Here is a 24,656-nt window from a genome sequence, read left to right as displayed (position 1 = left end):
GAATAACAGGGTGGACTAGAAAATCCATTTGAGGGGCAAGGTGCTTGCAGATCTGCCTTCTGCCTGGGGACCCCCCACATTACAGGCTGCACAGCGAGCTCCTCAGGGTCTGCAGAATCAGCACCCACAGGTTCTGGGGTACCAGCTCCAGTGCCCTAGGTCTCCCTCTCGCATTCCGAGGTTAGATTTGGGGGATTTAGACGGTTGGCTTCTGTGTGTAGTTCCAACTCCTTGCTCTGAGGAACGTGTATGCTGGAAGACTCTTTGTTCCGAGTGTCGAGGGACTTTTTAAAATGTCAGCTGATTTTGGGCTTGTTTTATCTACTGAAACTCCTTAGAGCTGAAAATGCACACCTTCTTCCCCCCTCCCCCCACCTAGTGAAGTGGATTCGCTCATTCAGTGACACATGGCCATCATATTCCAAGAGATTTTTACGGAACGTCCTTAATACAGCACGTAAATGCATATTGACAACTACAGCCACTCTTTATATACCCTACAGTATACACACTTATATGTTATGGGTCCGTCATACCAAGCGTGTAGTAAAATGCTATATCAAAAGGCAGTTAGGGTAAGGTGCATAAAATGCTCTTACTTGACTGGCTTTAATTTCCTTGCTTAGACTCTGAAACCCCCCCCCCACTTTATACTGATGGATTTCAATATTCATCCGCCTTAAGTAGGCACCTGAAGAGGGTGATGTCATGTCTGAGGATAAATGACAACTCTTCCTTTTTCGGTTCTGGGACCAAGATGAGCTTGGAGGCTGAGACCCTTCCTCTAGTATCCCACACTGCAGGCTCCCAAACCAGGGAAGTTCCTTCCTATGAGGACTGCTTAGAGAGAAAGGACCAGAGCCTTTAAGGACAGTGGCCTCTCCTGAATACCAACAGTTGACATTTATAACCCAGGTGGTAGACAAATGAGGCTGCTCCAGATTCTCTGACTGTAGTGATGGGCATTACCCCAGGGGGCCCAGCCACTCGCTCTGGGAAAGGAACCGCCTAGCCTCTTTGTGGGTGGGGAAACCAAGGCTTTGGAGGTTTGGAGGAAACTGGAGGCCATGCAGCTGCGTGCTGGGGTCAATGAGGCCTGCCCCAACACCAAAGTCAAGGTCCTGTTGCTTCCACCTGTCTGCTGGGGTTGCTGGTGATTCTCAGATTTCAACAGACTGTAAAGCCCCCACAAGATAGGGAGGGGATCGTGTCCAAAACTGGATCTTGAAACCTGAAAGCATGCTTCCTTCGGATGGGAGAATGAGATAGACCAACCTGCCCCAACACCTGGATCCTGATACAGCTAAACAGAAAGCGCCCCCCATTGGAAGAACACTTGGGAAACCTCTCCTTTCCAAGGCTCCTGAATCCCGCCGCTGCCTTGTGAAGAGGAGGGGGTTAGAAAAACTCAGCCATCTGGGGGGAAAGGTCATTGTTGTGACAACGGGGGGGGGGGGGGGGACACAAGCAAGCTAGGGTTTGAAATGTACCTAGACATGCTTGTGTGTTTTAAATGATCAGCTAGTGACCTCGTGTGGAGGCACGGGACATACCCTACTGTCCCAGCACTCAGGAGGCCGAGACAGGAGGATCGTTGGAGCGTAGCCCTGGCCACATAGTGTGACCTATGTCAAAAATAGATCAAAGAGTGAGAATCTAAGCAACACATGTTTGTGCACACCTCTGATCTCCAAGGGCAGGAAGCTGAGGCAGAGGATGAAGACTTCAAGACTGAGATGTAGAGTGAGTTCTAGGCTAGTCAGAATACAGATAGACGGTGGAGATGAGAGGCCATCATCTGGCCGGCAGCAGCTCTCTGAGGTTCCTTCCCCATCTCTCTGTGTTACACGTGGAATGAGCTAACTATAAACCTGGAACCACACGCAAATGAAGACAGTGACCGTGGCAGTGGAGAAGAAAAAAAAAAAAACCAAAACAAGAATGGCCTTGCCTATGCTTTGGGACTGAAAAACACAGAACTGACATCATTGTTGGAACCAGAAAGCAACTGGAACACAGGGAGGGCAGTGTGGCTCACCATTCGGGATCTCGTATTTAAACAAACAAACATCCGTTTCTTTGAACTCAAGCGGCGTGCTCCCCACCCCAGTGCATTCCAACCAAACCTCACATAAAGTTTGTCTCTATTGACTCCAAGTTTGAGAGTCCACCGTGAAAACTAGTTCATTCTCAGGACCTCCGGGACTCCTGAAGTAGCTTATCTACCTGATCACCACCATCTACCTGGTGCCTGGCTTTGCTGGTCAGTGAAGGTTGTACCTTCCCACAGGACTGAGCCTCCCATAGAGGCTAGAAGTCCCTCTGTCCAGAACAGAATTGTAATCTTGAATCTGTGTACTGAAGTGAGTCTGGGAATAGGGTTTCATGGAGTTAATAGTTCATATTCAGGCTCTCTCTCTCTTTCTCTCTCTCTCTCTCTCTCTCTCTCTCTCTCTCTCTCTGTGTGTGTGTGTATGTGTGTGTGTTTGTGTGTGTGTGTAATGTGTCTTTTGGAAACTGTTATGACATACATGTTTCCATCGGCAGTGTCCACCCTTGTCTGGTTGTTCCTAGCAACCACAGGGCAGTTTTCACTGGATGCCACTAATCCCACCTGCTGCCTTCGGGTCTTATCTTTAACACAGGACCTGGGGGTTCATCTCTGGCTCAGGGCCATTACCTAATTTCAGGAGTCATCCAACACACCCTTGCTTCCCCGAGACACACACTAGACTCTCTTGGAACCTCAGTTTCCACTTCCGGGAACTGGGAGGATTTGCTACCTGGGAGCCACACAAGGGCTGGGCCAGGTTATCTGACATAGCACCAGAATCCTGTCACCAGGACAGCTGCCGTGTCTGACAGACAAACAAAAGGCATGGAGCGCCAGTTAACCTGCAAGCCAGCAGCAAACAGAAATGGTCTCCCCCTTTGGCAATGAGCGTTCTTCCTTTGCCTTCCATTTTACTAAATCATTTCATAAGGCATTTTCCAACAGACACTGGCTAAACATTACGAGTCTTTGATGGCCTGTGGGCTCCCAAGGTTGTTTCTCAGAGCCAGAACAAGGACGGGTGTTCGACTCTGTTTCTGAAGAGAAGGCTGGAGGTGGGCAGGAGGGCAATTTGAACAGACTAACAGTGTCACCAACAAAACCTTGACTATTCTTCCTGAGCAGAGCCAGCTGACTGGCTCTCTGAGCAGGCAGAGTTTGTTGGAATCTTTCTGTATCAAATGGGGACCTGCTCAGGAGACACCCCCCCTTACAAGCTCACAACCACAGGCAGAAGACAGACTGCATCTGGGCCCGTTGTCCTAAGCAGCTGCAGCTGGGGGGAGCCACGCCTGCTGGGGTCCCAGGCCAAATGTAACCGGGAAGATGCAGATAATAAAAATCTACTTGTCACAGAGACATTCCTCAACTGTTAGCAATCAACTGGGGGGTGGGGGGGAGGCGAGCACGAGGGGGTGGGAAATACCGAAGGACATCAAAGAGGGGTCTCGCTCACAACTCTGTTCTGTCTCAAGGCTCTGTAATTTGGGAAGGTTCTGTGCTAAGTAATTTGTGAGCCTCCAAACACACAGGTTATTGTTTGTGGACAGATGGCACGTTGCGTTTTATCGCTTTTCCTTCTGTGGGTCCTCATACGCAGGACTAATGTGCATTCGGAAGTCTTTGTCTCCCGGCTAAAAATCTCTAATCTAAAACAGGCAATCAAGCACAGAGGCAGAGGTTTGGAGGTATAATCAGAGTTTTAAAAGCAAAGGAGAGGAGGGGGGAGGGGGAAGCCGGGAACCAAACTGCAGTCAGCACGCAGATGTATGTGTAGAAGCGGAGAGAGGATCTGCGTATTAAAAGTGGGGGAAAAAATGAACAGGATTCTGAAATGCAGAAGGGAGAGGGCACCCTGTCTTAGCCTTGACCGGCACCTGGGCACCGTCTGGCATCACCCGAGTGTGGCCTCGGCTGACTCGCCATCCAGAATCCGGGGGTCTTTGTTTCTACGTGCAGCGTGGCCGTGGCCGTGGCGGGGCCTGGGGGAGACCCCTTGGAGAAGCTTCGGCCGCCCTCGCGGTTAAATCACGTTGCTACCCAGGAAGGAAGTGCGGCAGAGGAAGAAGTTCACTCCTCTTTTCTTCCTATGGATTTTTCTCCTCCTTTTTATTCTGAAGATAGAATTACTGTTTGTAAGCATCTGAAAGTCATTAGAAGCTCTGCAGTCTGTCAGGTGTCGACGCAAGAAACTGCTGGAATCAAACGGGTGCCTGCACCCAGGGCTGGGGATTTGTCATGTGCTGATGAGGAGTTATAATAATATATGAGCAAATCACAAGCATTCTGCAAATTAATCAAATTCTTTCCCCCCTTCTCCCTTGTCTCAGGGAGAGTGGCTTTGCAGGCAGACGTAGGTGAAGCCAGCTCCACTCACAGATGGTCGCTCTGGCATCAGATGGAATTTATGTAACAGTAATTCTGAGTCCCTGCCAAAGTAGCAGTGAGCACACCAGGGAAGATTGTAGAAGGCGAGTCATGTGGTTCTGCTGAGGTTGTTGTGGGAAGTTTAAGGGGGGAAATCTCGAATTTTCTTTTACTGTTTTTGCCTGAAGGGCCAGAAACGGAACGCCATTCTGCCATGGGCGAAATCCGTCACATCTCTCCTTGCCGACTGCACTGAAACGAGCGAGCGCTTCGCAGCTGTTGCAACTGCTGGCGGTGACAGAGCCCCAGACCCGATCCCCGCCCTCCCGGCTCCTTACAAGATTGAAAGGGGAATGGGTTCACAAGGTGGGCGCAGCCACTCGCTAAGAGGCCGGCCTCTCTCACCTACGCGCGCACCCCTCCCCTTCTGCTTCCCCTGGCATTGCGGAGACCTACCAGGGCTTTTCTTTTCAAGTGTTTTATTAAATGAAGAGTCTAACAACCCTCACTTTAATTACACACGAGCTTCGTTTATAATTCCCCTGGATTTATTCAAGTAGTTGAAAACGACGGTGCTGGTGATTAAACCGATCCTGTTAGTTTAGCAGGGTGTTGGTGTGTGATGTGTGTGTCACAGGGTGCTTGTGCGTACCTGCCTGTGGGTGCTCGTTCTGAGGCCTCCCTGTGCTAATGACACCCCTATCCTGCCTTTACAACCGCCCCCTATGGGACGGTTTGTATGGGACAAAAGGACACAGGAGCTGACCTTCTGGACCCCCTGTGTTAAGGGGCCCTTTCACACTACCTGGCGATTTTTTCTCCCCTCTGCAGAGGGAAATCATAGCAAGATGGCGTGGAGGAGGCTTCGTTATGCAATGGAAGTCCTACAGCTGTGGCTTTGGGTCCCTCCCACCCCCACCCTGCCGGCCCTAATGTAAAGCCCTGCCCATTTGTTTTGGTTTACGTGACTACAGAGAAATAAGTGGATTAGAGAGAAACTTTTGCATGCTTCGTTGCAGCTGCACGCTGACATCTGTCATTCCTCAGCCATCTTCTGGATCATGCCAGCAAGAGAGAGCAAAGTCTGACACGTTTGATTTCCAGAGAGAGCCTTTTATTAAGGGGAAGAAAAGAGAAGAAAGGAATAGCATTTCTTTTGTGACTCCATGAAAGGGAGGTGGGGGGGCTAGCTACCTCTCCTGTGGGCACTATTCATTCATTCATTCATTCATCCATCCATCCATCCATTCATTTGTTCACTGACGGGCATGCCACCACAGTAGCAGCCATCCACGAGCCGGTTGAAAGTTTATGTTTCTGTCCTTTTTTCTTCATCATTTCCTATTGTTCCAGAACTAGCTGCAGGGGATGGAGCATGCTGAGTAGACGCTGCCTTCAAAATATCCTGTCCACACATCTCCGTGGACGAAGGCCCTGGGTGTGGATGACTAGCAGACACCAATTCCTTTATGGACAGGGGTGTCCGTGATCCCCCCTCACACATTCTCTGGCCTCCGTACCTAGACTGGCACCGCATCTGGCAGGATGTGGCTGCTTTTGCCACAGTTTTTAGAGAGGTGCCATCCACAGGAACCCCACCCCACAGGAAACGTGCTAGTTTTGATGAGCGATGTGCGTGCGTAAGTCGTGGGTTCTCACAGATAACCTTGGAGAACAACTTCTGGTAGACTGCCGTTTCAGTGACTGTTTTAGATCTGTCCCCTCCCTCTGACCACTGTGTCTTTCGACAGGGAAGCAATACACAGCACGCCCTTGGCATAAGCCGTGTTACCATATCGGTGTCCCCCTCCCATACCTAAACTCTACCACAAAACAGAAATTAGTAGGAAAAACCGATGTGTTCTTCATTTTCAGAGACACAATGGGAAACGGGAAGCCAGAGAACAGGCCACGACCACCCACTTGCTTATTTCACTGGGTGTGTACAGGAATGAGGCCCGTCTGGTGCAGAAAAGGACGTACAACCCCCCCCCACACACACTCATGCACACACACACACACACACACACACACATACACACCTACTCACTGCAAGGTAAGATTGAACTTCCACACAGGACTTTGTAAAGCTGAGGCTAAAACCTCCATACTGGCACAGCCTGGATGGGCACACACAGGGTGAGAGAGTGCCAGACAGGGCATTCCAGAAGTGGGTGGCAGGGGCAGGCTCTATCCGCTGCCTCCTGGAAGAGCTTGCTAGACCTTCTGACTTCTCCAGGGAAACTGGAAAACCATATTTTTGCGTGAAATCTTTTGTTTGTTTGTTTGGCTTTGTGTGTGTGTGTGTGTGTGTGTGTGTGTGGTGTGGCGTGTGTGTTTAATACATAGATAGCATACTAGAACTTTTCAAAAATAGTATCAAAACATTTAAAAAATGTGCCTGGGGTGCATGAGGTGGGATGGGGATAGGGTGGGCTCCAGAGTTTGGGGCTGTGAGGTACAGGTCAGGAAAGGTGATGCTATCACAGCTTCCCTCAAAATGGTCTCCCCACACACTTCCCAGCACCACCTATGGAGCATGGTACACTTGAACTTGACCAAGACCAGGAGTACTGTCCATGAGATTAGAGACCATGGGAACAGAAGTGACCCAGCCACGGTGCAGTGGGGCTTTCCCTGAGAGGAAACTAACAAAGCAGGCTGAGTAATCCCTGGGATGTAACACAGACTACAGGGACAGCCTGCAGGGAAGGCTGCAGGGAGGGAGGAGTGGGGCCACCCATTAAGGGAGGCAACCTTGGCCTGGGAGAAGAAGGAAGTTGGCCAGGATCATGGGGAGGAGCAGAGAGTAGAGGAGGACAAGGTGGAGATTGTGAGCTCCCTGAGACCAGAAGCAGAGAAGAACCTGTCCAAGGTCTGCCTGTCAGGGCCCCTTTCTCACCCCCTCCAGACTGTCCCCAGCTCCATAAAGTGAAGCATTAGGCAGAGGGGACTGTTCACCCCAGGGAAGCTTCCACTCTCCTTCTTTACGCAGCCACTCCTGTGAGCAAAACTGCTAAGGTTTCCATCCTCCTCAGGGGAGGGAGGGACCTGTAATTCTGGAAACTGCCAGGTTGGACGTACTCAGGTGCCCACTTCATGCTTTCAACGAGAAAGAGGTGCTCGTGGGTTCTAAAGGGGAGAGAGTGTTGTGATAGTTTCACTGTGTACTCTGGGGACAAGAGGGGACACATTTCTAAAGCCAATGGCAGCAGTATACATCACAGGCAAAGGAGGCAAGATGCCGCAGCAGAAAACAGGGACCTATGAATGGTCAGGGTGGAGGGGGTGCACACAAATACAGAGGGACTCGATGCTGGCAAGTGGGTATGGCTGATAGGTCTCCCTGTTACTCTGAAGGAGCCAGTTGGCCCTGTGGTCTTGGTGGTTTTTTAGCAAGATTTAGCCAGGACAGGGCTGGTTAGCACCTCTCAGGAATTCCTTGTTTGCCTAGGGGCTTATCCATGTCAGCTCAGCACCCAGAAGGCTGAGAGACTCTGGTATGACTAGCAGGTGTTAGAGCTGCTGATGTTAGAATCGCTCTCTTTTTTTTTTTTTTTTTTTTTTTTCCTTCTGAATAGGGTCTTTATTTTGTTTAATATCTTGAAATTGATAAATTGCAAACTATAAAAACAACTAGGATATCTGCGTTTGAGTCGTCGCATATGGCTCTGAAGCACTTCTCCTTTTCTCCTAAGGTTGTAAACCTCAAAAATGCTTAGCACAGTGTCCACACCCCCACATGCTGCAGCAAAGTGTCCTGCCAGGTGTGGAAGCCACCGGCTGCCCCTGCTCCTGGGGTGCACTTCCCCACAAGGCTGATGTCTCCTTCGTGTGGCCTCTCTTGGCAATTCTTTCAATATTAAATGCACTCGCCCAGAGACAAACCCAGAGTCTCGTTAGAGTATTATTATATTACGCATCTGAAAATCTCCAAAAAAAAAAATGAAAGTAAGTTCATCGACCCTTTGAAGGTTATTTAATGATAAACGTAAATGTTTTCATAAAATCCGGTGCTGATTTAAGCTCCCGGATCAATAGTGGCAGTGGAGAGCATGCCGCCGGCCGGCTGACCACCCAGGCAGGCTGGTGGCTCCACAGACCATGGCCGCCTGAGGCAAACAAATAAATGTGGTGTGACTTGGAACCACAGGGAGTGGTCTGGGCATGGGAGTGCCTGGGAAGAGAGCAAAGAACAGGGGGTGGGGTGGGGGGAGGAGAAGGGAGCATGACATTGAGCCCTTACAATGCCCAGGGTTGCTCTCAATGTGGACAGGGTGGTCTGGACTCTTGTAGACCGTGCCTGGCAAAGCTCACGCTAGCCAAAGACCCCTTTCTGCTGCTTCTCCCGTTGGAGTTCTTCCCAGCCTGAACCCAAAGCTACAGAGAGATGGCCGTGGTCGGTTCAGCTCAGACTACACAGCCAAAGCTGGGCTCTGTCTCGGGCTTGGTATCCTTAGCCAGGCATGCATCCTCTCAGAGTCTCAAAGACCCTGTCCTCCGTGCGAACTCCAGAAAGGAAGCGTCTCGATATCCTAACCATACCCAGGAAAGATTTAGTTGACTCTTCTTACCAGCCACACGCTAAATACTTTACTGCCTGTCTCTCAGTCCACCCAAATTACAAACCAACCCACGTTCTATCTTTTGTCAGTATTACAACGCCCATTTCACATCCCTGAGATTCGGGGTGGGGGTTGGGGGGGGAAGAAGCTTCCCAAAGGTGCACACAGCCCCAGTCAGACAAGGTCTGGTTGGGACTTGAGAGCATCCACTTTTCACCACTTTGATTCAGTAAAATCGAAACTACCAGGGCTCAAGGCTCATACCTCCTCTGGCCCTTGGTAGCCGGGTCTGGGATAGGGGTGATGTGACGCTGCCCCCACCAAGTTTGTCTCCTCAGGAAAGTTTGTAAGCTGCCTGCCAGGCGTATTAGCTTATCCTTGGTTCTGTCGTTTGTATGTGCCTGTGCCTGAGAATATATGTATGGGCCGGTGTCCCTGGAGACCAGAGCGTATCAGATCGCCTGGGGCTGGTGGTCAGGAGACACGAGATATCCCGAAAACCCAACCTGATCTCTCTGCAAGAGCAGTGAGTGTTCTTCAACACCGAGCCATCTCTACCAGCCCTACCTGCTAAACCAGGACCAGACTTTTAGCTGTGGTCTTTGCCTGACGTTAGGTGTTGGGATTTTTCTGCCATATTACATCAGCTCTAGGCTTTTTTCATCATCAGCTCATGACAGATGGTGTGTAAGAGAACTTTGAAAAGTGAGTCTTTTATTCCAGTACAGATTTAGGTCACCAAAACCTTTGCACAGGTAGTGAGGAGGAGACACACGGGTCTCTCGGCCAGTTCCTCCCATCCTGGGCGTCTTGTACATTACTGGATTACAGTCATCACAAGCGATGAACCAGTATCGACACACTGCTGTTAAGTCACCCGATGTTTCCCTCAGACTGCCTTGGTTTTTACTTAACGGCCACGTTCTGTTCTGAGCCCTCATTCTGGAGGCCCCGTTGCACGGGCTGTCATGTGCCCTCCAGTCTTCCTAGCCATGAGGCCTCAGGTTCCATTTGTGATCACCTTGGCTGTCCTGAGGCTGTGCCTTGTAGGACGTCCCTCGGCTGCAATTTCTCATGTTTAGACTAGAGCTCTGGGTTTGGGGAAGAAAGATGACAAACCCGGAGTGCCCTTCTCGTACCAAATCAAGAACGCCTGCCAATGTGACCTTGAGCACCTGTCTAAGGTCGGGTTCATTTAGAGCTCTTCACTGCCAGGCAACACTGCTCCCCCTCTGTGGGCCAGACAACCCGCACCTCGGGATGGCGCCCCGTCTCTGGCTCCCTCAGTCGTCAACGTCCACATGAATTATTTGTCATACGCACTTGCAGATCCTTCCATACATATTTACTGATTCAATCATTTATGTCAGTGTGATTGCGGATATTTATTTTATACATTAGGCTGTGATTTGGGGCGATATTATTTACTTTGTTGTTGAAAGTGGTCTGCGTCCGAGCCTTCGGGGCTCCTTCCTGGTTCCACGCTGTTTTTGAGATGCCCTCGTGAACCTTTTAATGGAGGCTTTAAAAAGCAACAATTTATCTCACAGCGCAAAATGTTCTGGGATCAGTCTCCTACATTCTCCAGCCCTTGAAGTATCAGCCACTTTCCCGAAGGGCTTGTGACGGTGCGTCTCTGAAATGTTCCACCACAGGCCTGCCTTTGAACGCCTGGCCCACAGCTGCTGGGATGTGGGAAACCGGGGAATCTTTGGAACTGCAACCTCACTGAGAGAGTGAGGTTCCCCGCTCCTCGCCCCCACCTCTTCCCCCTCCTTGAACATTTTGTTGAGAATGGCATTCGAAATCAACTTCAACCTTCCTAGACCCTCTTGGTTGAGGAACACCATAAAAGATGTGTAGGAACATGGTAACAAAGTGTGTGCAGGGAAACTTTATGTAACACACCCGTAATCTGTCTGTATATTAAGCTAAACATGATTTCTCGGTGATGCTGCCAACGAGTTACCACCTGGATAAGACTTCGCTTAAAATGAATGTGCTTTTGAGTAGCCTTTTAAATTAAAACCCAAATCACTTGGAATTTAAAACCTGAAATTATTTGTACTATTCCAAAGTGTTTTAGCGTCTTTGATTAGATGAAAGAATGCATTTTTTTTTGAAAATGGAAAACATGAATTACATACCTGATTGGAACATTCTCATCTACTCAGAATTAGGGCGAAAATTTAGGAAGTGTAATATATGCACCCAAGGAAGCAGCTCTTCTTGGAGGTCCCTGTCTGTGTAAGTTGAGCAGCCTCATTGCCCTGCTGGCCCTGAAGCTGGAACAAGAATCTTCTAGGGATTCTAGACTAGGGGGCCTCACACTCCACAAGATCAGGGTCAAAGCTCTTAGCTTATAGAGAGAGCAGAATAGGAAGACTGGGAATCCCAGACTCCAGGGCACCTAGGGAAAACCAGACCACCACCTCAAAGTGCTGACCTGTCTTCGAACCTGCAGTCCCTGCCCTGTCCTGTGACTTTCCCCCAAGCACAGACACTTGGGCTTCCAGGGGCTGATTGTCTAACATATCCTAGTTGGCTCTGCAGGTAAAGCCATCCTCCCACTTCATTAGCATGTGTTGTGCTTAATGTATTTTTTTTGGGGGGGTGAGTCCAGTGGCTTAGATATCCTTGTATTATCATCAGCCTCATTAGAGCACACGGGAGGCAGCTCTTCCGAAGCCTTCCACCCTGTGTGAGGCAGCTGTGAAAGCTGCTGCTTTTCCCCACCCCATCTTTGCTCCCTCTAGAAAACAGCACCCTGATGTGGGTACAAGGATGGAAATATCGTTACTTGGATGTTCAGGTCAGCTAGCCACACATCTGCAGGTGGACTGAACATATGGGGGGAAATTCTGCAAAGTTTCACAACTCAAGATGTGTTTTTAAGTAAATACTGAGCACCATGAAGGATCCATGTAAAACAAGTGATATGCGGACACACCCTCCTGACACTTCTCGTCTTCCAGCCTCTCTTGAATACCGCTGTTAACCTGGCGTCTCATTTATTATTGTGTAGTTGGACCATTGGTGATGATGTCTCTACGGAACACGCAGTACAGGTCTCTCCCTCCTTCCATGCACCAAACAGTAGAGTGAAACAGCTGATCACATACCAGTTTCATTAAGTCCGTTATTTCTCAAAGACTTGTCTTACCTTTAATTATGTGTGCATGTGGGGTGTGTACGTGTGAGCACAGTGCTCGTGGAGGCCAGAAGAAGGCGTCAGAACCTCTGAACTTGGAGTCCTAGGCGGTTGTGGGCCACTCCTTATGGGTGCTGTGAATGGGAACTGCGAGTGTCTCAATAGCAGCAGCAGCAGCAGCAGCAGCAGCAGCAGCAGCAGCAGCAGCAGCAGCAGCAGCAGCAGCAGCAGCCAAAAGAGAGAGAAAGAAGGAAGGAGACAAGAGGAAGGGTGTGAGAAGGCGTGAAGTGTATGCTGCTGCTTTACACGCAGAGATTGTACATCCGCAGATTTTAGTGTCCATAGTGGGAGGCTGTCTTGGATGCTCGCACACAGCTGCAGCTGTGACCACAGTACCTGAGAGAGCCTAATAGAAGAGTGACTTATTTTGGCTCACAGTTCGAACCCATCACACAGGGCTGCCGTTGCAGAGTCCAGGTGTTCCCTCACAGTGAACGGGGAACAGGGTAGGGCAGTCACAGAAGGGGCCAGACAAGTCCCTGAGGATACTTCCGCATGATCACTTTCCCCTTGGAAGCCCTAGTTGCCTCAGCTCCATCACCTATCTACTTAAATTATGAATCCATCAGCGATTTCAACCACCGATTAAGTCAGACTACTCACTGTCTAATTGGATCTGGAAATCTCTTCAAAGACATGCCCAGCGGCATGCTTGCTAATCTTCCTGTCTCTCAGTCCGTCAAGTTGACACTCAAGACCAACTGTCACATTGAAGAATGAATGTCTCTCTGGAGCCAATATTCCAGCGGTGTCCCATGTGCTCAGTACAAGGATCTGATGGTCTTCTGGAGAACTCTATGGGATCTGTGTCCATGCATCTCTCTCTCTCTCTCTCTCTCTCTCTCTCTCTCTCTCTCTCTCTCTCTCTCCTCTCTCTCTCTCTCTCACACACACACACTATATATATATATATATATATATATATATATATATATATATATATATATATATATATACTTTCACTGTGTCTATGGAACACCTCCTGGAATATATTTGTTGAGAATCCTCTGGCAAAAAAAGGGTTTGCAGGCAGCATCCAGAGTGGTAGAGAGATGAGCATGTGCCTAGAATCAGCTTGACCAAAACTCTCCTTGGGGTCAGGCTTTAATACCTGTTAAAGAGGAAGCCACCTTCCTGCTACCCCTGCTGCCCCCTTGCTGTCTTTTGGAGAATCAATCAATGAAGGTGACTACTTTGAGCATGCTCTGAAGAGTGTCATTACTGAATGCCAGGGGCTGATCACCCATTCACCCATCCACCCACCCTCATCCTCTGCCCTACATCCAAGAGAAGCCATCAACTCAGAAGGTGTGGACGCACCAAGCTGCGGCTCTCCGAAGCTGCTGCCCATTGCTGAACTGTAACTAATGGATGGCCCCTCAAGGGCAGGCATTTTCCTCTCCCCCTTAGGTGTAGGGGAAGAATAGCTATTTCCATCGTAGCAAGTAAGAAAAATATCTCATTCCCCAACTTTCACTATAAACAATGTACTGCTTGCTTTCTCCTCACCCCTCTTGACCCTCCACACTGTATACATATTTATATATTATTCATAGTGGATTAAAAATGAATGTGTTCTTTACCACGGCTCTACAGTGCAGTGACAATACAAATTAACGTACGATGTACTTACTTTTTGCATGGCAGTGATGGGAAATGTTGATGGCCTCAAAGCAAGAGGTGCAGAGAGGAGGGTGGAGGTTGACGGGGGGGCCATCTGGAACTATTCCAGTGTGGGCCTCCGACTCTGGCTGATGAGGGCTGGGGTGGCTTAGGTTTCAGCAATGCTGAAGCACTAGGAAGGGCTGGTCACCTCTTTTCTCCCATGAGGCGATGTCCCAGTGGCCTGTAAGCATCCTACTGTCTCATCTCCCATCTTGAGCTACCCCCTTCTTGTTCTAGGATCCTCCACTGATCCACTGCCTTCCCTTGGTCCTGTGTTTCCCTTCTCTTCCTCTCTGTCTCTTCTCTTGTGTGTTTCATTCACATCTTCTTCTGCTAGAAAATACTGATGTCTGTGAAGAGCCTGCGTCATGCTGTAGTGGCTAACAGCAGTATCAGAACAAGCAAGCAAGCAAACAAACCACCCCTCCTCCAATGAAACCCCAGGGTCCCTGTCCTCATGGCATTGCTAGTCTTTTCGGAGAGGAGCAAGCATGGTCATTTTACTTGTTCAGTTACCGATGTTAGGAGTAGGACTGAAGCCATCACGGTGGGTTTGGAATAATCAAGAAGTCATTCCGGAAGCAGAGGTAGCCTATACTGAAGAGTAAAGTGAAGGCAGAAAAGGAAGGAATCCACACTGGAAGGGCTGTGCAAAGGCCCCAAGGGAAGGAGGAGTGGAGAACAGTTGGAGACTAAAGGAACATCCTATGTGGCCAGGGGATGGCAGTCTTGGAGGTAAGGGAGAGAGGGATGGAGAGATGGCCTCTTGGGTAACTTATTGGAATCCCAACTGATCCTACAACAAACTGCACCATCTTACAAGGCTATTCAGACCCAGACCCTCTCCAGTCCTGCCATCTTCAGGAGCTTCTTCTAGCAAGGGGTCATGTGCTCAGCAAAGCCTCAACCCGTGTTTGCCGTACTTCATTTCAATGAATTACATCGACACTGGTTCTTCTGGATGTGGAACATCTCACTTTCAAGGTTGTGGAATGGGGAACTGGGGGATCCAGCCGTTGGGTCCAGATCAGACAGGAAAGGCACTTCCTTCCACTGTTCAGCAGCAACCACGGTGGTAGTCTGAATCCAAACTCATTGACAAACCTAAACCTGACCACTCATGTGGAGGAGGAAGACATCAGAAAGAAAGAGAAGGTCATACATACCAGGGCCCCAGGCTTCCATGCCTGACCATCGGCCATCCCCAACTTGGGATGCTATTTTCACTGCCACCACTTTGATCGGCCTGTCTAGTGGGAACTGCTGGATCAGACCCTTCTCAGGTCTAGAATCATTGGACCCAACTCTACTTTAACGACATTGATGGCAGTCATTGTCTGCAATTCATGAACACCTGTGGACCCCAGAATCCCCTGCTCATTTGTGGGCTCCTACAATGGGGTGGGTACCTTGGCCAATCTTTCATCTCACTATGGGTAGATGGGAGTTCCTAGGCAACTGGTGGAAAGCTCTGTCCCCCTGATGCCCAAACCAACTTCACCTTTGCCAGCAAAATGCCCCATTTCTATGTGAAGTTTTTGTTCTCTATCTACCTCAGCGACAGATTGGAAGGCTCCTAGGCAGATTGGTGCCTCTGAGCCCCTTCTGTTGTCCATGTCCATCAGACCTGGATGCACACAGTGATGTATTCTGTGGCGTTCTCTACTGTGACTTATTTGGGACCCTTTCCTGGCATTCTCTCACCAAAAGGCAGCAGACATCAACGTACATGAGGCTTCCATATGCGGGGCTTCGAATGGGCCAATGGGAGACAGAAACTAGGGTCTGGCTTGAGTCAGGAATTGGTGGAGTGTCCAAAAGAGGTCTTGAGCAATGACACCTTTCATTTGAGAATCAAGCATCTGACCACTGCAGGCTAAACTTTACACTTAACTTTGATTCTTGGCCAGCACATGGTTTTGGCATTGCATGGCTTCTTCAGGTACCTGCTATCTGTCTTACTCCCTCTTTTGGCTGGCTCAGCTAGCTTCCTTAGGTAGCTCAGACCTACCTGCCTGCCTAGGCAATGGTAGCACCCACGGCAGGTCATACCCTACTACATCAATTCGCAATTAAGCCCTATAGACAAGACCACAAGGTAGTCTGATGAAAGCAATTTCTCCGTTGTGGTTGCTCCTTCTTGAGTGAATCTAGTTTGCACGAAGTCAACAGCTGAAACTAACCAGGGAAGTCGCTGTACCTATTTGGGGAGTTGAAGATTCAGAGTACATTGTATCCGTTGGAAACCTGGTCTGAATGCAAATCATTCAGATTGGCTGGGTCTTAACTTCCCCATCTGCACAGTGGAGGCAATATCACTTTTTGGCAAAACTTCCATGGAGTTCAACTCTGAGGATAAACGTGCAGGAATCAGTATAAAAGAACCATGAAATGAGGCCTTTGGGGTCTTAAGATCCTATCATTATCATGTATAAATTTCTACTTACAAGTCTGTAGGACGACCTAGACTTCTTGAAATTCTAGGACTGCTCAGCTCACCCCCTCCAACGAATGCATTCAGAGCTCCAGATGCATTTGCAGGCGGCTTCCATTTCACCGAAGTTAAAAAAGCAAACCAATCCAATAATGGCTGGACCACGAAAGTATCCGAATCTGCCAGAATAATCGTCCATCATCTTTGTCTCTACCAAGAAATCAAGATTCAGAATGTAACCGTAGGATCAAATCATGATGAATATTTAAAAAATTGATTGGTGGGGAAAGTGAACTAAGTGCTTTTGTGTCAAGTTGGCCAATGCGAGAAGCCACTCCCTGCAAGCTGAGGTGATACCGAAGGCTCTCTGTGCACCGTGCTGAGGCTCAAGAGGCGTGGCCTCTGAGGGGACAGGGTCTGCAGGAAGGGTAGCATTCAAAGGTTGGAGATGGGGATCCCCAAACAGAGTGATTCTTAGCAGCATGACGGAGGATGCAGTGAAAGGTGTTGGCTGTTCAACAAAATACTCCGTGTGTGGAAGGCTCCATAAGGTCCTGCTGACTGAGGATGATTCATAAACAGAGTCATTGTTTCTCAGTGTGTCCATGAGTCTGCGGGCCTCGGGGTTACCCAACATTTCATTTTGAAAACATGACTGACGTATTATTTGAATTTCTTCTCTCCCAAAACTTTTCACATCGCAGTAATAACCATTAATTATAATAAACACATCAGTGACTCGATTCCAGATCTGTATGAGTCACCCAGAGTCTGAGAAACTTTGGACGGTACTTTAAAGTGTTTCTGCAGTTTCATGGTGTCTCCCTTTCCCCTGAATTCTGTTTTTATTTTTTTAATTAAAAAATTATTTTTAGTTAAACGCATGTGGGTTTGGGCATTGTGAAGTGTAGTGCTCTTGAAGGCCAGAAGATCCCTTGGAGCTAGAACTACAGGTGATCGTGAGTTGCTGGACATGGGAACTGGGAATTGAACTCAGGTCCTCTGCAGATGCAGTGCTCACTCTTAACTGTTCAGCCGCCACCACCCCAGCCTCCAGCCCCAACCTCTGAACCCTTTGGTGGGATCTTCAACTGCTCCAGCACCAACAGGCACTCATGCTAAGCTGATTTTTCTCCTGCTCCGTAGTTTTCCACTTATAAAATGTGTCACTTTTCAGTGAGAGCTGGGCATACCTCTAGGGTATTCAGGGAGGGTGGCTTTATGAATTGGATCATTGAGTTTTAGGCACTCAGTGTTATTCTGATTGCTTGCCTAAAATCTGCTGAACCCTTCTGATTCTCAGCTTGGCCCTATTTAGAGTCCCAACAAGGGAGGAAAAGTAGACAAAATGTGGCTTCTCCAGTTGTTTCCCAAGGACTGATGTCTACCTTAGTTTGATTTCCTTTGCTAAGACAAACTTCCCAAGGTTGAGTACTATATAAAGAAGAGAGGTCTACTTACCTAACCATTCTGGAGATCTAAGAGAGCAGGGCTGCCTTCTCTTCAGCTCCTGTAAAGGCCACTAGTTGTACCACAGCATGGTGGACAGCATTTGGCAGGAACATACCTATGAAGGAGTGAACTCAAGGCTGATGAGAAGAGCTCAGACTCAGGGGTTATAATTCACTCGCCCAGAAGCTGACCCCATAATCCCTTCCAAGGAAAGCATCTCCAGTGACCAGACGAAAGTCCATGCGACTTTGGCTCCAAAGACTCCATCACCTCTTAGCACTGACACATCGGGTGCTGGGCTCACAATGTATGAGCTACTGGGGAACACACTCAAGTAAACCACAGTAAGATCATGAGTTAGCCCTCAGTCTAGACCTCACCTTGTGCATGCCGAAGAACAAGGGCATGTACAGATGGAAACTACCAAAGTATCCATCTCATGTGAACGTAGAAGGGCTGTACTTGAGGATGGGGAGGGAACCAGTGGCCAGCAGGAGGTGTTGGGAACAGGAGAGGTTAATAGTCAGAGGGTATGTTCAAAGTATAAGACATGCATCTATGAAAATCTCATTGTGAGATCAATTGGCTTATGCAATTAATATATCCTAATAAATAAGAAGCAATGCTAGTCTCACAGCTCCCACTCAGGGCCTTCTCTGTTTCTATGGGAAGATGGCCAAGCCCTGAGGGTAGAACCAGGCGGCAGAAACACAGGCGGGAATCATCACGCTGGTGGGCCAGCTCTGCCGCTGGGTTTCTCCATTCTCGTTCTCTTGCTCTGCAGAAGGGCAGAAGGCAAACACATTGTTTTGTTTTGTTTTTCCTGCATTTCCTCCCAACAATTAAGAGTTTGCAGAATAGGTTTCGCAGGTGGAAAGTTGGCCACCTGAAGCCTTGTGTTGCTACAGCCATAGAAAGAAAAGCAACAAAAACCCTATCCAGGATTTATAGCCATCACCAAACCTGAGCCAGATCAAACGGGAAGCTATGAGTACTTTGGGGGCACTGGGGATGTTGAGAGTCTATGGCTCTAGTCTGGGAACCTGGGACCCTTCCCAGGGGATCTGCTTCATAGTGAAATGGATCTTATCCTTGAAGGAGAGGAGACTTTAGATAGGGTACAGGAACATATCCTGGAAATCTGAGCTGTCTGGTGTAACCAGACACCCTCAGGCAGAGCCATGAGGGTGCTGACTAGTCTTTTGGTATTTGTAGCCAGCAAGGATCTGGGACAAAGAAATACCAGATTGATCTGGCCCACAAGGTGTGCATTGTGGTGGCGCAGGCTGGAAGGTGGTAGTTATGGATGCCTCTGAGACTCCCAGGTTCACAGTACACACAAGGGCTGTTACATACCACAACTGGTTCTGCATGATAAAGGGAGAGACCCCTCAGGCAGGGGGGGTTAACCCTGGGGACCCCTGGCCATGAGGGAAGGGGAGAGCAAACTGCCAAAGCACACTGAGAAAGAAACAAAAGAGCTAGACAAGATGGCACGGTCTCTAACAGGAAGAGAGGGCACTCCGGAGACAGAGGCAGGGGTATAGTCCAATGTTAGCCTGAGCTATAAAGGGAAAGCCGGATTCAAAAACCATCCAAACAGGCAAAAGAATGAAGATTGGATCACTGGGCAGAGGTCCTAGTGTAGGCCTAGCACTGGGAGCCTGAAGCAGGAGATGTTACACAGAGAATCCCAGTGTGAAAAAGAAAGTGAAAGGAAGGAGAGAGAGAGAGAGAGAGAGAGAGAGAGAGAGAGAGAGAGAGAGAGAGAGAGACAGAGAGACAGAGAGACAGAGAGACAGAGAGACAGAGAGACAGAGAGACAGAGAGACAGAGAGACAGAGAAAAAGACAGAGAGGGAGGGAGGGGCGCAGAGAGACAGACGGAGACAGGCAGAGAGAGACACAGAGAGAGACAGAGACAGACACAGAGAGACAGAGAGAGAGAGAGAGAGAGAGAGAGAAAGAGAGAGAGAGAGAGAGGGAGAGAGAACAAGTAAATGAGACCATTTCTGCTGTTTATGTATTTGGGGGATTAGATGGTTGGTCCCTTACTTGCTGGTTCACTTTTTTAAGCAAATGAGTCTGGGCCCTGAGCCCTGGGCTCTGCTCTGAAGTGTGGTGATGCAGCTTCTGAGCTTTGGGGAGCAAACACCCGCACCTTCCTGGCACGAGAGAGACAACACTAGATCCACTGTCACTTTCCAAAGCAGGCACTCAGTTTTCAAGATGGCAGAAGGTGCTAGCTGTTAGTCACAGAGCAGAGAGATCAAACTTGCAGGATCAGAAAAGCTTCCTTAGGAATTCTAGAACCTGTCTGCAGTTCTACATGTGAGATCTTCCAGAAAACTATCATATTCAGGAGTCACTCTTCAAGTTTCTGTTATTATTATTATTATTATTGTGTGTGTGTGTGTGTGTGTGTGCGCGCGCGCGTGCGTGTGTTGCTGTGTGTGTCTGTGTCTCTGAGCCATGCGAGTGCAGTGCCCTAAGAGGCCAGCAGAGGGCATTGCATTCTCTGGAGATAGAGTCACAGGGGGTTATGAACTGTCCAGCTGGGATGCTGGAAACAGAGCTAGGGTCCTCTGGAAGTGCTAGCACTCAGTTCTCTTAACCCTCGAGCCATCTCTCAGCCACCCCCTACCCCGACCCCCCAAAAATTACTTCTCTGATGCTCAGGCTGACCTTTACCTGATCCATGTGGTCCCTGCTGTCCACCCTGACCCTCCCAACTCCTGAAGCTGTGCAGCCCAGTCATTCCTTACATCTTTGATTAGAGCGGGTTACTCAGCTCCTGTCTCCCTTACCCTCCAAACATTGACTTCTCAGGCTTGGTCTAACATTAGTGAAGAGTTCCTGATGCGTAACACGAGTGGCTTTGCCCTCAGACAGCAGTACGGATCCTCTCCACAGAAACGTAATGGGTTTGGGTGTACCTAAAATCACCGATGTGCAGTTAACTGGTCGAATCTGCCTGTGCTCTCTTTTTTATACACACTGGTAAATTAAGAATGGTTTTACTTAAACAAACAAACAAAATGGTTGTTTGGGTGGGAACCTTCCAAGAGATTGCTTCATGCCACCTGACTTCAGAATTCAGTATTCATAAGAGTAAAGTTTTGAATTCTGTCAAAACAAACAAACAAAAACAAAAACAAAAGAAGCAACAAACCTGGGACATGAGCTGGCCATGGCTCAGCAGGTAATCGTGCTTGTGGCCAAGTCAGAGAGTCTGAGTCAATTCCCAAAACCTACGTGGCGGGCGAAAGGAGACAGGCACTCCCGCAGGGATCTTCTGATATCTACACATGCTCTGTGGCATGTGTGCTCATGTCTAAGGGCACACGTGTGCGTCTGTGTACATACACACGCAACAAACGAATGTGAAAAGTGGGATAGCTTGCTTCGCTTTTTCTTCTGTTAACATTTAGTTTTTATTGAGATGGTTCTAGGTATTGAACGGTTTTGGTTCTCTCTTCTGGAAAGTCAAGACCGGAAATTCTGGTCAGAATGGGAATCCTTTCGCAGGGAATCCTTTCCCTGTCTCCTTCAGTTTTTCGAGGTGCCTAGGATGTCACTGATGGGGGTGATGATATGTTGGTCTTAAGGCTCAGGGCAGGGTGATGACTGAGGTGTGACACACTGCTGACAGGACACTTTCTTTCCCTACAGGTCACAGGCCTTTCCAGTGTCACTACTGTCCCTACAGTGCCTCGCAGAAGGGGAACCTCAAGACCCATGTCCTCTGCGTCCATCGTATGCCTTTTGACAACAGCCAGTATCCTGACCGCAGGTTCAAACGTTCCAGGGTTGACTCAGAGGCTTCTGGGAATTTCGAGGAGGCTGCGGCTGTGAAGGCCGGGAGCTTTGCCGAGCTCACAGATGAGAGAGGCAAAGGCCAGGAGGAAGGCAACTGAGCAGAGCCGTCCACCACGACACTCCTCTCTACAGTTTTAAATCACGCATCTGGGCTCACCAGTTTGCTAACTGCATTCCAAGGGGGAAAAATCATGTACAACCCCTCACTAGTGTATAGAACGTTTAAAAGAATTTTAAAAGATATCTATCTATATATATATTAAAAAAAAAATCCCCCAGCCCTTGAACATGGCTGCTACACTGTTACCCAGTAACAAGAACTTCCAAGAAATGCAGGTGGGAGAAAGAGATTTTAGAAATGGCCCCTGTGTCCTTCAAGCTCTGATAGCTGGAGGTCCTTCTAACCCAAGAGTCATCTTTGTCCAAATAACCCCAAACAAACAAACAAACAAACAAAACAAAACAAACAACAAACCAACAGCTATACCATTCGAGTGATTTATCGTCTCCTCGAAGGGTCTGTGTTCTCCTTCTTAAAAACACCTCTATAACCTGACACCGGCTGCCGTCATTCACCCACCGTCCTAATGAGAGGAGCTGGGAGGTAGCTGAGGTGCCAGTCAGACTGGGGCGGTCACTGCAGGGAAATCAATTCACATGGTGTCACTCTGCACTCTGGGAGAAATCCTAGCCGGCCCCGCATGCAGTCAGGGAGCGCCAGGCCTGACCAGCGCTGCAGAGGCTGGTAATCTAAAGTGTGCTTAAAAAAAAAAAAACTACACAGCCGGATGAATCAGTGGTCAGGAAGTGTCTGCAGACACTTTGATGAATCATTCCTTTTTTTTTTCTTTTTTTCTTTTCTTTTTCTTTTTTTTTTAAATATCGAGTTGCAGTACAGAAAGAAATGCATTTCATTTTATTATTTTCTGTCCTGGAGAAGTTTTGATATCAAAAACAAATTGTAGGAAACATTCTAGAAACTGTTACTAGGAAGCCAGAACAACTCTACTCTCTGTAGAAAGTTCTGGTGACTGACAGCAATTTGTTTGCTAATGGGAAGGCTGCCTTAGATTGTGTTTAAAAACATTTTTTTTTATTTTACTAAAATGAAGTCTACCCTGGCCCTTGTTACTAGATTTCTTCTTTCATGTGTTATTTTTTAAGTGTTGTGGGCATGAATCAAGATTTTTTTCCCCTCCAGTGAGCTCTTCGAACGTAACTTGTATTAAAACACGAACCAAACGCCCAGAGGTCTGTCACTAATGAAGAAAACAGTTTGAGTTAGAATGTTCATTTCTTTGAAACAAATGTGTTCTGTATTTCTGTAGATTGTAGTGATTCGAACACTCAAATTTTACCAAGCTCTGCACCACACTGATGGAGATTTTGAGGGTTGACAAGAAAACACTCAGTTCACAAAACAAAACAAACAAACAAAAAATAAAAAAAACAAAAGGTATAAGAAAAGTCTCAGAAGGATTCTTCTGGAATCCGGTAGAACGCTGTCAAAGTCCCCGCCTGCCTTCTAACACACTTCCTTTGAGTGACATGGAATTGGTACTGTTGCTTGTGACGGTGGAGACGTAGTGAGGTATTAACTTCGAAAACGAAATCATTTAGACTTGGAGAGAGAGAGAGAAAAAAAAATGTCAATAATTCCTTTTAGTCTGGGAGCACACTATAAAACCCCAGGGCCTTAAAAACTTCAACTCTGCCTATAGCAGTTTACAAAAGTACTAAGCTGCAATCAATGTAAATAAAATTCTTAGCACTATCCTGAGACTGAATTTCAGGCTAATAAGGAATCCGGTTTGCATATGCTGTCGAAAGGGTGTCATCCGACCTGGGTTTCACTGGGAATGCAGCCGCTGGGCAGCGTGGACCCATCTGGCATAGAGCAAGCTGCTTTCTTGCTGGTGTTTGTTTTTCCTTTTCTTTTCTTTTTCTTTTCTTTCTTTCTCTTTTTTTTCTTTCTCTGCCCCTTCTCTAGAATAGTTCTCACTGCCTTACTTAACCCGAGTTGATGGACTGTGGCCGTCTCTCTGTGGTCCACAGGAGGCCTGGAGACGCTGGTGGAAAAACCGTCTGACCGTAGTGAGCATTTAGGGTTTTAACTGCACTGCTGTGTTTGGTGATTGTGCCAGTGGCTTGCTTTCTGTGTGTTTGCCCCACCTGTGGTATCTTAGCAAAGAAAACTTAAAAAAAAAAGAAAAGAAAAGAAAAAAATAATAAAAAAGAAAAAAAGTGGGAAAAAAAAAAAGAGAGAGCAGGAGAGAGATCCACATTCCGTGTCTAGCACTTTGGCGCTGGTGCAGCATCTTTTGTGCCCTCCAAGCATCCTCCGATGCTACAGGCAATAATTCTGTTTGTGACACTGGGAGCACCCTCCCCTTCTTTGTGGCGTGCGTGTTGATCCCATTTTGTCCTGTCCTACTAGCTGCCCCCCACCCCCTTTCCCTCTGACACAGGCTTTCTTTCCGGAACATTTGTGACTTGTAACACAAGCCCGTGGCAGCCTCTGTGATGCAGCGTCAGCGTCGCGTGTCACCAGGCTCTCGTATCCGCACACCTCAGCCCTCACTCCCCCCACCCCGTGACTTCTGTAGTCTGTGACGCTGTCCCCAGCCCCGTCTACATTCTATCTTGGAGGAACTCTGAGATCATAGAGTAGAGGAGTTTGTCGCTATGCTTGTAACAAGTAGAACACTTTGTATTTAAAGTTTATTCTTGGTCATTATTTATTATTATAATACATCAGTTGACAGAACTTTATTCTGGTATAGAAAGTATTAAAAGTTGTTTTTTTTTCCAGCGACGACTGTTTTCCTTTCTGCTGTTAGGAATAAAATGTCTTTGAAGCAGTCCAGTTTTTATCCGGTGTTTTATGCAGTAAAACCCCCTACCTTTGCAAAACAAAAATCCAACACCAAAAAAAAAAAAAAAAAGTCTGACTTTGCCGAGTCCTACAAAGAATAAAACCTACATCTCTGTGCTTGTAAAGTCTTTGGCAAAACTTGACCGGACTCCACTTACAGAAACGGTCTGTCATATTCTATATAGCAGATATCCTCATTCCTCATGGCTTTGGAGG

At 48.0% G+C, this 24,656-nt stretch overlaps 1 protein-coding gene across 7 annotated transcripts in view; it reads left to right on the top strand.

Moving 5' to 3' along the window:
• Zfp536 (zinc finger protein 536) overlaps positions 1–24,426 on the top strand; it is a 461,365-nt gene extending 436,939 nt beyond the window's left edge. For all 7 annotated transcript variants that reach the window (XM_087654015.1, NM_001427135.1, XM_087654025.1 and 4 more), the window contains 1 exon segment: positions 21,419–24,426. In XM_087654015.1, the coding sequence (XP_087510141.1) occupies positions 21,419–21,663 (245 nt within the window). In that variant the 3' untranslated portion in view covers positions 21,664–24,426.
• The last annotated feature ends 230 nt before the right edge of the window (positions 24,427–24,656 follow it).

Source organism: Rattus norvegicus, chromosome 1 (genome assembly GCF_021556685.1).
Source record: "Rattus norvegicus strain SHRSP/BbbUtx chromosome 1, alternate assembly SHRSP_T2T, whole genome shotgun sequence".
Classification (NCBI taxonomy): Eukaryota; Metazoa; Chordata; class Mammalia; order Rodentia; family Muridae; genus Rattus; species Rattus norvegicus.
The sequence above is the reverse complement of the archived record's forward strand: the minus strand, read 5'-3'. Positions and strand labels throughout refer to the sequence as shown.